This window comes from Triturus cristatus, chromosome 8 (assembly GCF_964204655.1).
Source record: "Triturus cristatus chromosome 8, aTriCri1.1, whole genome shotgun sequence".
NCBI classification, from domain to species: Eukaryota; Metazoa; Chordata; class Amphibia; order Caudata; family Salamandridae; genus Triturus; species Triturus cristatus.
In genome coordinates, this window is record NC_140591.1 from 1,609,225,730 (window position 1) to 1,609,242,425 (window position 16,696).

Sequence of the window (16,696 nt, forward strand, 5' to 3'; positions counted from 1 at the left end):
TGGATATGGCAGGGTATGACTTGTGCTTGGCGTTGAAAGGTAGATTTTTTCCTCAGACCTGTGTTGTTGGTAGATTGCTCCCTGTCATACTCTTTTCCTTCAAAGAAGTCTTGTAGTTTGATTTTTCTGAAGAATTGAGCCAGCTCAGTTCGGAGAGTGAAGAGGTCTTTCATGGGTGTAGGAACAAAGCCTTGTGCTTTGGCGAGAACGCTCTCTTTATCTGGCGTCAAAATGTGACTGCTCAAGTTTACAACGTTGGATGCGGTTTGCTCGTTGAAGGACGTTGTTCTTTTCCCTTGCTTCTTGTTACTACTATATTTAGTGTTCGATCCTCCCAGTGAACTCTGGCGCGCTGTCTCTGGTTCTTTTGTAGTCCTCTTTCACGGGTCTGGCCTCTGCACAAACAAGCATTGGCATAGCCAATAAGTCTCGCTTTAGGGACCTTATAAGTATTTAGTTATGCAGCACAATATCCTTGGCACAACAACATCAACTGTTGCAAGGTCCCAAAGGCGAGAACTATTGTCTATGCCAATGCTGGTTTCCCTTGGCCCTGCCTTACAATTGCTTCCAAATGAGGCTTCCGGTGGGTTGATTTAGGAAAATGGAACACAAACTTGAATTTGCAGTCTTCAAATGTGAATGAAATCCGGTGATTGTTTAGATGAAAAGTAACCAAAGCATGGATCTGTAAATGTATGGACTGGGCCATGTGATGTGAACAGGTGCTGCAGATACCTGCATTTGGTGATATAGAAACCATACTTCCCACTCTATGGGGATTTCTACTGTTGCTAGACAAACTGCAAAAATCATGGTCACTTAGAGAAGGAAAGTAAAAGAGCGACAGACCAGGAGAAGTCTGAACAGAAGAAAAGCTGGGATAAAAGGAGATATTTGGGTGTGATAACAGCGTAGTGAAGGAGATATCTGAAGAGCAAGAGGAGTGGTGAAAGGAGCATTTCAAGAAGTAGGGAGAGAGTGGAGAGACAGGCACCCAACCCTCCAAGTGTACTTTGAAAGAAGGGCTCTGGGGCCTAGCAGCCTGCATAAGACTTTAGTACAATGCGGGTTTCGACCACAGGTTAAGAGCCACACTGAGTTAAGTTACAGCGCTGGAAAGTATAACTCCTCACATTCAGGGGAACAATACTCCCACTTTCAGTGCATGTGTGCCAGAAATACTGAGTAATGGGGCAAGAAGGTCCGATTTGTGAATGTAGGTCTCAGTCTAGAGCCCGTCTGCATACAAAGAGCTTCGGTTAAAGGGAAACCACAGCTGCTCCCCATTACCTCAGAGGCCATGGTCCCTTTCTGCTCAGTTAACTGGTTGGCCAAAGGCTGTTATATCAATCTCAGTACTGCTCAGCAATGAAACAATTACAGAATATTCACAGGCTGTATCCTGGCTTCACAGTCTTGCAGAACGAAAATAAGTGAAAGAGCATCAGGACATTTTCTGTTTGTTATTTATCCCAAAAGGTTCAATAACGACTAAATAATGTTGTATAAACTATACACAGGCTGTGTTGGGTTAGAGAGAAACCTTCGTATCACATGTGTGTCCCCTAAAGGCTATGGTTGCAGAGGCTGATGAGATTCACAGATCACTTGAATTTTTATTTTCAAGGAGGGTCACTGCTCTGCCTTCTATTTCCTTACATTAAGCGACCGAGCCTTATCATTCACTTTGAGTTTGCATGAGTTGCTTGTCCACTCCATGTTGTTTCTTTGCATTCAGATACTTGATTATGAGTGGGTCTGTATTTTCTGACACATGCGCAAACCCCTGTTTGCGCAGGACTCTGAATTCCTATTTGGGCGGTATTTACAATACACAGTCACTACTGGGTGCATTAAATACTGCACCATTTGTTAAATTTCGGAGGGAGCAAACTACCTGAATTTAGCAGGGGAACAGAGTGCAGTATTTACCATAATACATTGATTTGCATGCGTGAAGCACTATAATTCGCATGGTATTTCTCAAAAACTTGGAACAAGTGTTATTATCGCACTCGATAAACTCCAAACTCCAGAGTGTCATATTTTATACAGCATACATTAAATAGCATCTACTCATCCTACACACTTGGATTCAGAGACTTATAGAGTTGGTTTTCTAATATGAAAAACAGACCTACACATCCCAGAATGAAAAGCTAGAAACAGGACTGGACGAGCTAATTACGCACGGAGCAGACAAACTCAAGAGCTCTGTGTACTCTACTGCTTTATGTACAACCCATAAACTATCTACTCTGTATACTTGTAGGACGTGCTGTGGGAGGCACCTTGTGAGTGCTGCTCACAGAGTGCCTACCACTGATGTGTACTGTTTACTTACCTGAATGGGATATTAGTTTATAACAGCCAGTGCGACACAGCGCAGCTGTTTACACACTTGTCAGCTTCGATACTGCGTTTGAAAAGTGGTTTCCTGATGTCAAAATCATACTCGGCAGATGTTGTGGTTAGTGAATTGGCAAGTTTTCATATGAAGTGGAACCTTAGACAAACTATGACAAAACCACAGAAGCATTGATGGAAGCATGCATGAATGCACCTACAAAATGACATGGGTGATATTTTTTTCCTTTCTAGTTATCGATCCAAGTAGGATCAGTAACTAAAATGAAAATGAAACATGTAAAAGTTTTTTGTTTTGTTAATGGGGGAGGGAGGGAGTGAAAGCAATGGGGGTGGAAGCAAGAGAGGCCACGGAAGAAACATGGGGAAGGGCACGGGTCATTCGAAAGCAACACGGGGTTGTGCAAATAAGCAACACAGGAGGGTGGGAAGGGGGCGGAAGCAACACGGGGTTGGGAGAAGGCATACGATGGGGGGGGGGGAAGCAGCAGCCAGCAAGAGAGAAGGACAACGCAGGTGGGGGAAGCAAAATGGAGGGTGTGGGTGGGGGAAGAAACAGTGAGAAGCTCACAGGCATGCGCAACATTGAGGGAACGAGGAGAAACACACATGAGAAAGAGCAATGGGGCGAGAAATACACAAAGGAATCAGCTCGAAAATTCATGTTCTCTTATGGAGTGCTTACCTTAAAAGACAAGAAGAGAAAATAGGAGCACCTTGCGCTCAAAGTAAAAAAAAAACAAAAAACAAGCTGCGAGACGTGCTCTGTGTTGGGGGAGGGGCATTGAAGCGAGGCGCGCGCGTGCTTTGCCGAGCGAGAGGAAAGCCATATGGCGCCTCTGCTCGTGCCTGTGCACGTGAACGCAGGCAGAATGCCAGCCAAAAGTGCGGTCTCACTTTTAAAAACCCTGTTTACTAAATGCCTCGCCGAGCAGCGCATGCGCTGGTTCAGGCGAGACCTAAAAAGGAGGTGGTCCTTGTTGATAAGGAAACCCTTGTGGGTAAAAGGGTTGCTGCCAGTATCCAAATGGGGGTGGCATTTGCTGGGGTAATTGTGGTTCCTGGTAGAACTGCCGGGGGAACGGCGGGGGGAATGTTGCTTGTGTTGCTTCATCCCCACTCTCACTACTGCTCCTCTCGTCTCCTGAGCTAAAGGTCCAATTCATCAGAGTTGGTCTAGGTCTCTGTTGGCTCTTATTTGTGTTCTGATTCACTGGCTTGTCATAATATTCATCCGTAACATACGGGTATGTTGTCTCATGGCTGAACTTTTGTACGTCTTTTTTAAGTTTCATTAGCTTTGATTGGGTTAGGTAGTCCTTGTACTCGGTATGTTGATTATTAATTTCTTAAAAAAAGAGTAAAAAGAAAGAACTGATGTCAGCGTGCGTAGGCAGCGTCTAAGTAGATACTGCAAAATCATTAGGGCTACCACGACGCTAATAACGAATGCGGAGTCGACAGACGCCACCTATCGACGCGCAGAGGTACTGCTGAAGAAAAAATTCTCCGGATCCAGTCTAAGGCCTGGGGGTAATTCTAACGTGAGGAATCCATAAATAATAGTCTCTTTCAAATGCAGTGTCTGCAGGGTTCTATTCATTGGAAATGAAGCAGTGTCTACAGGTATGTATGGTTCCTACATCCAATGTGAGGCAGTGTCAGCAGAAGTGCAGGGTTCTATCCATTAGATGCAATGTAGTGTCAGCAGGAGTGCAGTATTCTATTAATTAGATGCGAGTTAGTTTCTGCAGGTGTGTATGGTTCCTACATTAGATGTGAGGCACTGTCAGCAGGAGTGCAGGGTTCTATTCATTAGATGTGAGGCAGTGTCAGCAGGAGTGTAGGGTTCTATTCATTAGATGTGAGGGAGTGTCTATAGGTGTGCATGGTTCCTACGTTTGATGTGAGGCATTGTCTGCAGTTTTGTACATTTCTATTCATTTGATGGAAGGGAGGTGTCTGGTTCCTACATAAGATGTGAGGCAGTGTCAGCAGGAGTGCAGGGTTCTATTCATTATATATAGGCTTTCCTGTTTTCAGTTTCTATTTTTGGTAAATTCTGGTGGTGTTTTTTCAGTGTTTTCCAGTGATTTCAATACCTCGAAAAAACAGTGCTTTTCAGTGGTTACTAATTTTCGCGCCATAAAAAACAACTGAAACGGTGTTTTACCGGTGTTTATGGGACGCTTTGCTTTTATTATTGTTTGCTTTCTTAATTGGTGCATGGAATATAGACAGTCTATATACAGTGTATATGAGGTTAAAATACATTTTTACAAGTCGAATTTATTGTAGTACACCATACAATATTTCTTCAGTGAATCTTTGGTCATTCGCACTCTCTCTTTCCTACCCATGTACACTTTTATTTGGGAAAAGGCCCTCTCGCAATTGGCACTTGAGACTGGCAACGCCAAAACAGACAGTACACAATTTGCCAACTCTGGCCACTGACATAGCTTTCCATGCCAATACTGGTGCACCTCAAGGTTGACATTGTCTGGGCCAGGTTCTGAAACATATGAGTTGAACTGGGTGCATATGCCCTCAGAGGTGTTAAAGCGGTCAAAAATGAAGCTGTACTTCGCAAAGTCTGGCGAAAATTCCCCTTTATGGAAGGGATCTAACACTTACGCAGAGTACCAAAGTGAGGCTTCATTGGCTGCAAACGCCATGGTTGGTGAAGGGACATTTCTATGCATCATAGCTAGCCATTTCTCATGCATTCAGGGAGTTGCGACTGGGGGAGACTTGTCTCCATATTTACAATACAAACACTGGAGATTAGTATCTCCACACTAACTTCCGTCTCTTGCATTGTCAATCCCAACACCGGGCACTGCCGCCTTAAAACATTATTTCACAATGTGGTCTCCACGCAACACGCTCTAATGCTGATGCAACATTGGGGGTATAAGACCACAAACCCATTACAAATTATTTCACAAAAGGAGATGCTGCACTCCCAGGGACTTTTGCAAAATCCATTTATTCGATCAACAGTCTTGAAGCTAAAACCCTACGATGTGTGTCGACCGCTGTCATCCTCAAGTAAGTGGGGTCTATAGTAAGATCAACTTTCATGCTAATAACTTTTAACAGGCATTATTGGAAATGTGTCTTTATAGTTCCAGCGCAGTGCTGAGCTATTTTAAACCTTTTCAGTTGTTTCCTTTATAGTAAAATCCTATGACCATTGCACTTTTCTTTGCTGTTCCAATCTGAAAAGATGAGCTGCTGGCCCCTTGACCCTTTCTCCCAAAGCAATAATAGACCACATCAATGTCTTTGGTGCAAAGGACTGGTGCTCTCCATATTGCTCGTCAGATAAGGGTGAAGTTGCACTAGGTATACTTAGGGAATTACGACCGCGGAACACTGACTCATACATGCCAACATTTCAGAAGAGCAAAGAGGGAGATTTTTCAGAAAAAATCGAGAGAATGGGGCCTTGAATCGGGTTACTCTCATGTATGGGCTTTGGAAGTGTGCTGCTGCAGGATCGGACATTTGAAACGCAAATGCACGTTTTTTTCTTCATGGAGCGCAATGGCAGGCAGAGAGAGGGTGATGCAAATATTGTAAACTGGCCTGGCAGGTTGCTGGCAGTGCATACACCCCCCCCCCCCCCCCCCGGGCACGCACACAGCCGCCCCCGAGTACTTCACAGGTCTTTAAAAGACCATTCGCTTGTTAATGAGGCTTTGTTGGTTTTTCACCTCATCTAGAGCCCCTGCATCGCCACTGGCTGTTGCTGGAAGAATTAGCAGTTACACAATACCAAGCCCTGTCTGCTGAAACCCCGAGGAATCGGGTTTCTGGATGCTTGAATCGGGAGGCAGGAGACTATCCTTGAAATCGGTAGTCTCCCGCCTGAATCAGGAGGGTTGGCATGTCTGCTGACTTGTCTCCCTATGTACAGTACACATGCTGGAGATTATTATTTCCATGCGAGCGTCAGTCTTTTACGTTGTCAATCCCAACAGTGGGTGCTGCTGCTTTTAAACATTTTTTCACACAGTGGGCTCATACTCAAATCCATGCAGTCGTCAATGCCATGTAAAACACTTATACCAGTGTGCCTTGAAAAGTTCAATACTGCCCCAATTAGCAAGTATGGGTCATGTTTTTTAGCTATCTAATTCACTAACGAGAGCTAATTTTAATTTGGTGGCAGGCCTATTTTCTGTCCCAGTCCAACTCTGCAAGTAAATAATAACGAAGGAAAGCAAAAGCATATGTGAGCAGATCTGTTAAGAAATAAGGTGTTACTGTGTGCCATTTGAAATCAGCTCTCTTTAGACAGTCTCCCTGGTGAAAGAAAAAGTAAGTTAAAAGGAAAACGCATTCATAAAGTGAGTGGTTTAGTGAAGAGCCAGTGCATCACCCTGCGAAGCCTCGATCTACGCACAGGTAGGTAGCAGGGCTAGGCAGCAGGGCTAGGCAGATACACATGACATGCGCGCCTTGACTCCGACTGCACCCCACTTCGCTTGATTCCCTCAATCATGTAACGTTTTATGCCCGTAAATACTAAATCGAGTGGAGCTGCAGGGGCTTAAGAAGGGGTGAAACAACAGCGAGGCCTCATTAACATACAAATGGTCTTTTAAAGACCTGTGACGTGCTCGGGTGCGGCTGTGTGTGCGCCAGGAACCATTCTCATCCCGGGCCGCCTCACACGACGGGGGGGGGGGCGGGGGAGGGGGGCGAAGCCCTGTAAGTCCAATAATAATTGTTTTACACTGCCGCCGCTGCCGGCTTCTAAGCAGCTTCGAGTCTGAATCCAAGTGCTGCCATGCCATGCTGTGAATGAAGGCAATCAGTGGCAACGCTGCCCAGGACACCCAAGTAGCGGCACTGTTAGAGCAGAGACAGGCGGAAATGGTGCAAAGTTTTCTAAAATGAAACTGCTCGGCCACGTCATCCTTTCATAACGGTAATGGCTTGTATCCATCTGTGGGCTATCGACTCGTGGTCGACTCGTGGTCCCCCACTTCTGTTTGGGCAGGTATACGAGTGCTGCAATAAGGGCTTGCCTACAGGTTTGACTTGATTGAAAACCTTCACCAGGGCTAGGCAGATACACATGACATGCGCGCCTTGACTCCCGACTGCACCCCACTTCGCTTGGTTCCCTCAATCATATCTGCACTCTACTTCAAAGGGGGTGTCACAGGGACAAAATTGTGCAGCAAACCTTCGAAAGGGGAAGGTTGTACAGACTGGCTGACACAGATCGGCCGCAGTTGCACAAGCACGGAGTATTGTAAATAAACGGTGCCTGCGCCGGTCGTGTGGTCTCTCTCTCCGCGCCGAAGGGTGCCCCTGGAGCTGGGACCCTCCGTACTGCGGGGGCTGCGCGGGGCCTTCGTTACCAATAGCTCTGGGAGTAGTAATGAAATCATGGCGAAAATGCCTAAAGGTGGATCTTCCAAGCACTCTTACGGAGATTATTCACTTGGCCTTTAAGCAAAGAGCTCCATCAAGTGGCCAAGTGGTGCAACAGCAATGAAAATCAGTGACACTCGGTTTAAACCGAGTGCGCTGATTTTCATCCGGTAGGGTATTGTCGTTTAGATTCGGTTTAAACCGAATTCCGGACAGCCTAATTATATATGAGGCAGAGTCAGCAGGTCTGTAAATTTCTATTCATTAAATGCGAGGCAGTGTCTGCAGGGGTGTATGGTTTCTACTTTAGATGTGAGGCAGTGTCTGCTGGTGTGTACATTTCTATTCATTAGATGCGAGGCAGTGTCAGCAGGAGTGCAGGTTTCTATCCATTAGATGTGAGGCAGTGACTGCAGGTGCGTACATTTCTATCCATTGATGTTGAGCAGGGTCTGCAGGAGTGCAGGGCTCCATGCTTTAGACATTTTCAATTGTGGTTACGTTGCACACCACCGAAGCACATTACCGGATGGGTCGCTTCTAAATGCTGGGGTGTACATGGCTGGAAGAATGCTGATTTGCAGCATGGCCTGCATGAGAAGAGCTTCGGTGTTGGTGTGACTGACCATGCAGTCACACGCTGCGGCTCTCAGGCGTGCAATGGCGGGAAATGGAGTGGGACAGACGTGCAGTGTATATGGACTCACTGCTGTGGATGTGCGTGTTCCTGTACAATCCAGCCCACGGCACATACTTCCACACAAGGCAGATGCTCAATAAACTCCATAGAAGTCACACATGAACGGCTCACCAATAATAAAGTCAGGCATGGTAAATGTCCCCGGGAGTCCATCCAGAAGCAACTACGAGTAACCCATAAGCGTGCACAACAGAAGCAACAAGGAGTAACCCAGAAGCATGCACAATAGAAGCAACTAGGAGTAACCTAGAAGCATGCACAACAGAAGCACAAGGAGTAACCTAGAAGCATGCACAACAGAAGCAACTAGGAGTAACCCAGAAGCATGCACAACAGAAGCACAAGGAGTAACCTAGAAGCATGTACAACAGAAGCAACAAGGAGTAATCCAGAAGCATGGAGTAACCCAGAAGCAAGCACAACAGAAGCACAAGGAGTAACCCAGAAGCATGCACAACAGAAGCAACAAGGAGTAACCCAGAAGCATGCGCAACAGAAGCAACTAGGAGTAACCCAGAAGCATGCGCAACAGAAGCACAAGGAGTAACCCAGAAGCAAGCACAACAGAAGCACAAGGAGTAACCCAGAAGCATGCACAACAGAAGCAACAAGGAGTAACCCAGAAGCATGCGCAACAGAAGCAACTAGGAGTAACCCAGAAGCATGCGCAACAGAAGCACAAGGAGTAACCCAGAAGCATGGAGTAACCCAGAAGCATGCACAACAGAAGCAACAAGGAGTAACACAGAAGCATGCACAACAGAAGCAACTAGGAGTAACCCAGAAGCATGCACAACAGAAGCACAAGGAGTAACCTAGAAGCATGCACAACAGAAGCAACTAGGAGTAACCCAGAAGCATGCACAACAGAAGCACAAGGAGTAACCTAGAAGCATGCACAACAGAAGCAACAAGGAGTAACACAGAAGCAACAAGGAGTAACCCAGAAGCATGCACAACAGAAGCAACAAGGAGTAACCCAGAAGCATGCATACCAGAAGCAAAGCCAAAGCAAATCCTCTTTAGAGAACACCAGGAACAGAGTAACGGCACAATGAAGTGTTCTGGTTACATACAGAGGGAGAAAAGCTCAAGGGTCACCAAGATACAACAGCATGCACTGCATATATGCAGCCATCCAGCGAGCTCGGGAAGGCTGGAGGAGTGACCCAGCTAACGGTCTTTAGGGCCTACCCAGAAATAACAGAAGAGCAATCTACAGGTATGCAATAGTGTGATCAGGGCCCTAAAGCGACAATCTGATGTGCTAACCCACAAACAATTTAGTTCAGCACATGCTGTACAGCTGCATATACAGGCTTGCACGCACCCAGTACATGTTGAGGCAGTGTATACATGTATGCATGATTTCTAGTCCGTGCATGTGCAAGAGCCTCTCTAGACAAACCTGTTTAATGTTCGTTTAGAGAAGCTTTTTGAGGGGTATTCCTTTGGGGAGGGGTTTTAGTTTGCGCTAAAGCATACAGAATAGGAGAGGTTCTACCTTGGAAAGGGATGTCCACGAGTTTGGAGTGATCCAGGAAAAGTCCATTAACCAGGGATCTTGTGCTCCGTCTTTCAGCCATAATCTGTTAGGAGGGAAAAAAGCACATAAGGTAAGCAAACTGCTGATCTAGTAGAGCTACCCACTGTTTAAACGTCATGTGAAAATGCCGACAACTATTCATTGCTGTGGGCATACTCAAAACAGGTGACCTTGGAAGAATGAGGAGGAACTAATGATTCTTGGTGAGGCTTGGCAAAGCTGTGCTGCTCTGCGAGTTTTTCAGGTCTGCAGTCACAGGTTGGGAGTCCACTGAAGTGCTGCATATTTAACTAAACAATGAATCAGCGAAGCTTAACTTTGTTCTGTTGTCATTACATCAACCAAAGGGAACCTCCCATCCTGGGGAAAGGTGGCTACAGCGCCCTCATCCTGCACTATGCGTGACTGACTGTGGCGGGTGCTCGTCTCTTGTCCAGAGCACTGCTCCTTTACCTGTAGCCCTCTTGTAAGGGTGATTACTGGCTCCTTTGTCCTTCATGAACTCACAATGGGAACTACACCACGTCAAAAGTGGGGGATCCCTGTGCACCCTCCTCTCCTCTGACTCCCCAAAACTGGTCATAATGTTTGGTATAGGGAGCCTTCCAAACTCCTTCCTTTACTCGGTGTAGGATCCTCACACTAGTCATTGGCCAGTTTACACTTCTTTCAATGTTTCCAGCATTCATCAGTTAAGTCTTTACTTGTGTAGTTTGTTGTGCACCATAAGCTAGCAAGGGCCTGTACCGATGAAGGTCTTTGGTTTCAATGACACCACACGCTAATAAACTAGCGGGTGACATCAAGGACTGGCATGGGAGTTGAGGATGTTTGGGATCGGCAAAAACAGAAGGCCTAGACTACAACCTATATTGTGAGCTGGTATGAAGGCGATGCAAACCTAGCCAAAAGGAAACAAAGCTTTAGGTAAAGTGGTTCAGACATCTCTTCTAAATGCTTTGCCTGAGACCCCAGAGCAAAACAACAAAGCCAGGCATGCTCTTGTCACAGACATAAATGTGTTGCAGCTGGATTGAAGTAGCTCTTTTACTTTTTGATAGCACGCAAATGTCACCTTCCTATTACTCTGGGCAGCTTTCTCTGACCTTTATTACGCACCTGCAAGGTCTCTCCAGAATGAGCAGGGTGTAATCCTCTGTGACGAATGGGATAATCTTGAGGCCTTGATCAGAGTGGCAGTCCAGTCTGGCCCCTCTGAATGGGGTGGGATTTATCTCATAGATGACAGGATCAGATGGGGGTGGATGAAAGTCTAACAATGTAGTTTTCAGAATCCTCTAGAGCAAGTTCTTCCAACGAGTAACTCAAGAGCTATTGGCAGCTGTCCAGCTACCTGTGAGTAGCTCCCCCATGTGTGGCCCAGCAGAGTAAAAACAAAGGTTTTGTTTGGTTTAATTATGCAGGTTTCCAAAAATTGAAAAGGACGTATTTAGAAGCAAAGTGTATTTTCTGATAAGCTGATGTTTGCAGAAAAATAGATTTAAGGCTGATCTTTCAATAGTAATTCATACTGCGTTGGGCAGTTTTCGTGCTGATGTTCTTGCTTAGTTGGAGGAGGTTTTGTTTATATGGCTGCTATAGCATAGAGAGGCCTTGAAAATTAAAATCGCTTTTTTTCACATCTTTATTGGGGGCTTTGACTTGTACACTGAGGTGGTTACAACCAGTAATCCTGCTTGCAATGGCCACTAACAGAATCTTGTCTTCAAGCATCAATAGTGTAATCCTGGAAAGGGAAATGCTGCTTACCAGTATGCATCTGTTCTTGGCATGTAGAGCTGCAGATCTACACACTATGCATAGATCGCCATCTGGTGTTGGGCCCGGATGTTTGCACTTATTTTTGTCCTGGAAAGTCTTTGGAAGTCACGAGGTATGTGACTCCTCCTTTGGATCACAGTGCGCAGGGGCATCGGCTCCATCCTCAGATTGTTTTTCGCCAGCAGGGAAATGGAGCTTTGTAAGAAACAGGAAAGATACCCATGTATGCTGTATCTAAATAAGATAATACTGGAACAGATAAAGGTAGCCGGGTGGGCGTATGTAGATCTGCAGCTCTACATGCCAATAACAGATGCATACTGGTAAGTAGCATTTCCCGTTCGAGGCATATGAGCTACAGATTACACACTATGCATAGATTGTATAGCAGTACACGCTCCTAGCGGCGACCACCAGTATCTGTTGCAGTAGTTTGAAAAAGTGTTTTGAGTATAGCTTGGCCCACACTAGCTTGTTGTTTAGTTTGCACATCTACACAATAGTGTTTTGTGAATGTGTGTGGTGTAGACCATGTAGCTGCTCTGCAGATATCGTCTAAGGGAATGTTCCCTAAAAATGCCATTGAAGCCCCTATCTTTCGTGTAGAGTGGGCTTTAGGAGGAACAGATAATGTTCATTTTGCTTTGTGGTAGCAAATCTGTATTCATTTGACAATCCACCTAGCTATTCCCGATTTTGATATGGTGTTGCCTTTGTGTGGTGGTGAGAAAGACACGAAAAGTTGTTTGGTCTTACGAAAGGGTTGTGTTCTCTCTATGTAGCAAAGCAATGCTCTTTTGACATCTAAGGTATGAAGAGCTCTTTCTGCGACTGTTTGTGGCTGCGAGAAGAATACGGGCAGCTCCACAGATTGATTGAGGTGGAAGGGAGAAATGACTTTAGGAAGGAATTTAGGATTAGTTCGGAGAACAACCTTATTATGATGTATCTGCAGAAAGGGTTACTGAATGGTTAGTGCTTGTAGTTCGCCAACTCTTCGTAGAGAAGTAATGGCAACTAGGAAAGCAGCTTTCCATGTTAAGAATTGTAGCTCACATTTATGTAGAGCAGCGGTTCCCAAACTGTGCGCCGCTGCTCCCTGGTGCGCCGTGAAAACTAGCCAGGGGCGCCATGAACAGATGAGCACAGTTTGGGAATCAGTAATAAATGTTTTACTTCTGTGCATCTGAATTCGAACACTGCTCCGTGTAATCAGGCCTGCAGTGGTTGCCCTGGGCCATAAGAGGGCAGTGCTACCTCACTTTCAAGGTGTCTTGTTTAATTACAACTTTTTGTATGTTTACCAGCTTAGCTAATGTCTTCACCGCCCCTCCTCTCCCACAACGTGTCCATGTGTATCCGAACACATGCAGTGAGGGAAGGTGACTCGTGTGCAAAGAATGCTGTTGCAAATTCTTAGGAAACATTTGTCTGAATACAAGATAATAATATCCTATTCATGTGCGCTTCTGATATGCAGATCACTGAACGCAGTGCTGTTAATTCAGGTTCAAGGCATGCAGTCCCCTCTCCTCTCTCCCCCCCCCCCCCCCTTGAAATCGAGCACCGGACCTGCCACTCTCTGCCAAGAAAGAAACGCACAAATATTAATTAACTCCCTGCTCTGATAGCCAGAGAATAACGCCCATTTTCTATCGTCTGGATCCAGTAATCAGCTTAACAATAAAATAAACAAAATGATGGCGGTGCTTAGCAGATAGGGAAGTACATCACATGTGTACTGTATATTCTTTTTTACTTGCGCACGAAAAACCATTATAATTCAAGATATTTGGGTAACATTTCCAAGTCCTTACAGCTGCTTCTCTGTTGCACTTGAAAGCTAAGAGCCCTCCGAGAAGCCTTGAGCTGGCATGGCTGAGAAATTAGAGATCTTTTCCTAATCAAATCTATTGGGGTTTTATCACGCTCATCTGTGAGTGTTTGTGAAGGTATGTGGGCGTTTGAGATGACTATGTTGTGCGCGCTGTTATCTTTCCTGCCAGTAAAAACAAAATACCATGTGGTCAGTTTGCTTATCTTCAAAAAGTAAGACAACAGTCTTACGCTCCCTCCCCACTCTTTCAAATTTTCACCACTATGTAAAACTTTTGGAACGTGGTAGCACACGTGTGCTCATAAACACCTACTCATCTATAGTAAAATACGCGTACACTTGTGACTCGCGAATCAGAGAATGGAGGTAAGTTCACAGCACTGATGGTTCCACTGCTCACACTGGGAATGTTGGTGACCAAGGCCTGCTCTAGTGTCAGCTATAAGACTCAACAGACCGCATCACTTTGCATGAAGGCGCTTACTTTACTTATTATTCACTTATCAACACAGCTCGAGAATACATTTAAATGTAAATGTGATCTCAAATGATATTTGCTGTTTGAAGCATGAACAGATCATAAAGGTTATAAAAATACCAATTTTGGTGGTGTTTTTTTTTTTTTGGACCAGCTGGGACTTAAAAATACCGGTGGTGCTGGTAGAAAACTAGTCAGGTGGCAACCGTAAATGGCTTGTTTATTTACTGTTGGGGTTTTTGTGTACATGCCACTTTAGCACAGTCTGTGATTCAGAACCCCTGTGTTGTTTGAACAACCATTGGATGTCTGGTAAGCAAGTGACCAACCACCGGACAAAAGTGGAGAAAAATGGAAGTACTCCAGAGACCGGGCTTACATCCACGCCACCCGAAAAATAAAATGACAGAATGGGGAGCCGCGGACAACTGCCAATAGATAAAGGGTGCCACGGGCCGAAAAAGTTTGGGAACCACTGATGTAGAGGTTCAAATTGAAGGCCCATTAGTCTTGTGAGAACGATGTTTAAATTCCACACAGGTGAGGGTGGCACTCTGGGGGGGAATTATTCTTTTGAGGCCCTCCATAAAGGCTTTTATGGCAGGTACCCTGAAAAGTGACAGATGTTGTCTATTTTGTAGATATGTTGCTATGGCAGCAAGATGCAGTCCAATAGAAGTGTAGGCTAAGTTGCATGTTTGAAGGTGTAGTAAGTAGCCTATGATGTGTTGGATAGACACATCTAGGGGATTGGTGGTGTTATGACAATATATTACAAAACGTTTCCACTTGGCTGCATAGCATGCCCTAGTGGTAAGCCGTCTAGCTTCTTTGATGACGTTCATACAGTCAGGGGGAAGGTTAAGGTAACCAAATTCTAGGACCTCAGGAGCCAGAACGCAAGGTTGAGCTGAGCTGGGTCCGGGTGTCTGATCTCTCCATGGTTCTGGGTTAAGAGGCGTGGAGAGAGGTGTAACTTATGGTGCGGAACTACGGAGAGTTCCAGCAATGTGGTGTACCACGGTTGTCTGGCCCAAGTTGGAGCAACTAGGAAGAGAGTTAAGGAATGTTGCTGTAGTTTGTGCACCACTAGTGGAATGAGGGGGAGAGACGGAAAAGCGTACGCAAATCTGCCCGACCAGTTCATCCATATCGCATTGCCTTTGGACAATGGGTGTGGATATCTGGCAGCAAAGCTTGGGCATTTGGCGTTTTCGTGGGTGGCGAAGAGATCCATCTGTGGTTGCCCCCACATTTGAAAAAACGGTTGAAGAAGTTGCAGATGAAGTTCCCACTCGTGGATATGTTGTGTTTGACGGCTCAACAGATCGGCTATGGTGTTTTGGACTCCTGGGACATGTTGGGCTAGGAGAAATATGTTCTGAGGTATAGCCCACCTCCATATGTTCTGTGCTAGCTGAGAGAGCTGCAGAGAGTGTGTCCTGCCTTGTTTTTGTATGTAGTACATGGCTGTCATGTTGTCGGTGCGGACTAAGACAGCTTTGCCTGATATGTGTTTTTGAAATGCTTTTAAGGCTAGGAATATGGCTAGTAACTCCAGGTGGTTGGTGTGGAGTAACTTTTGTTGAGGTGTCCACCTGCCCTGCATGGTGTGATGTAGTAGGTGAGCTACCCAGCCGGAGAGCAATGCGTCCGTTGTCAGTACTATCTGAGGAATCGGCTCTAGGAACGGTCGCCGTTGAGAAAGGTTCTTGGTGTTCCACCTCTGCAGAAAGCGATGGGTACGACCGTCCTCCAACACGAGATCTGTTAGCTGACCTTGAGCCTGGTTCCATTGGCGTGCTAAGCACTCTTGGAGAGGACGAATCTGGAGTCTTGCATGAGGCACTATAAATATGCAAGAGGCGATCATCCCCATGAGTTGCATGAACATTCTCGAGCTCGAAGAGCGCTGCGGTTGGAATTTGGTGAGAAGAGCCTGAATGCTTGCAATCCTGGCAGGACTGAGATAGGCGAGCGCTCTTGAGGTGTCTATTGTGGCCCCGAGGTATTGTTGCGTGTGGGACGGTTGCAGTTGGGACTTGGCGTGGTTTATTGTGAACCCCAGGTCGTGAAGTTGTTGAATAGTGGCGTGAGTGTGTTGTACACACTAATTGTATGAACCAGTCGTCTAGATATGGGAAGACGTGAATGTGCTGTCTTCTGAGGTGTGCAGCCACTACTGCTAGGCACTTGCTGAATGCCCTTGGTGCTGTTACCCCGAACGGGAGCACCTTGAACTGGTGGTGTTGCCCGTCCACCACAAATCTGAGGTACTTTCTGTGAGCCTGGTGTACTGGGATGTGAAAGTATGCGTCTTTCAAGTCCAGAGTGGTGAGGAAGTCGTTCTGGGAGAGGAGTGGAAGAACCTGTTGAAGGGTTACCATGTGAAAATGGTCTGAATGTATGTAAGTATTTAGAGGTCTGAGATCTAGGATAGGTCGTAGAGTCTCGTCTCTCTTTGGAATCAGAAAGTACAGGGAGTAGACCCCTAAATTTTGTAGATTGATGGGGACTTGCTCTATGGCTTGTTTTTGCAGGAGGGAGATTACCTCCCGTTTTAGTAATATAGCATGTTCTTGAGACATA

The 16,696-nt window shown here is 45.7% G+C and overlaps 1 protein-coding gene across 1 annotated transcript in view; it reads right to left on the reverse strand.

Moving 5' to 3' along the window:
- Window positions 1-16,696, reverse strand: part of APBB1 (amyloid beta precursor protein binding family B member 1) — a 424,653-nt gene that overhangs the window by 58,296 nt on the left and 349,661 nt on the right. Inside the window, exon 11 of the mRNA XM_085623528.1 lies at window positions 9,969-10,053. Within this exon, the coding sequence (XP_085479654.1) occupies window positions 9,969-10,053 (85 nt within the window). The remainder of the gene's footprint in view (window positions 1-9,968; window positions 10,054-16,696) is intronic.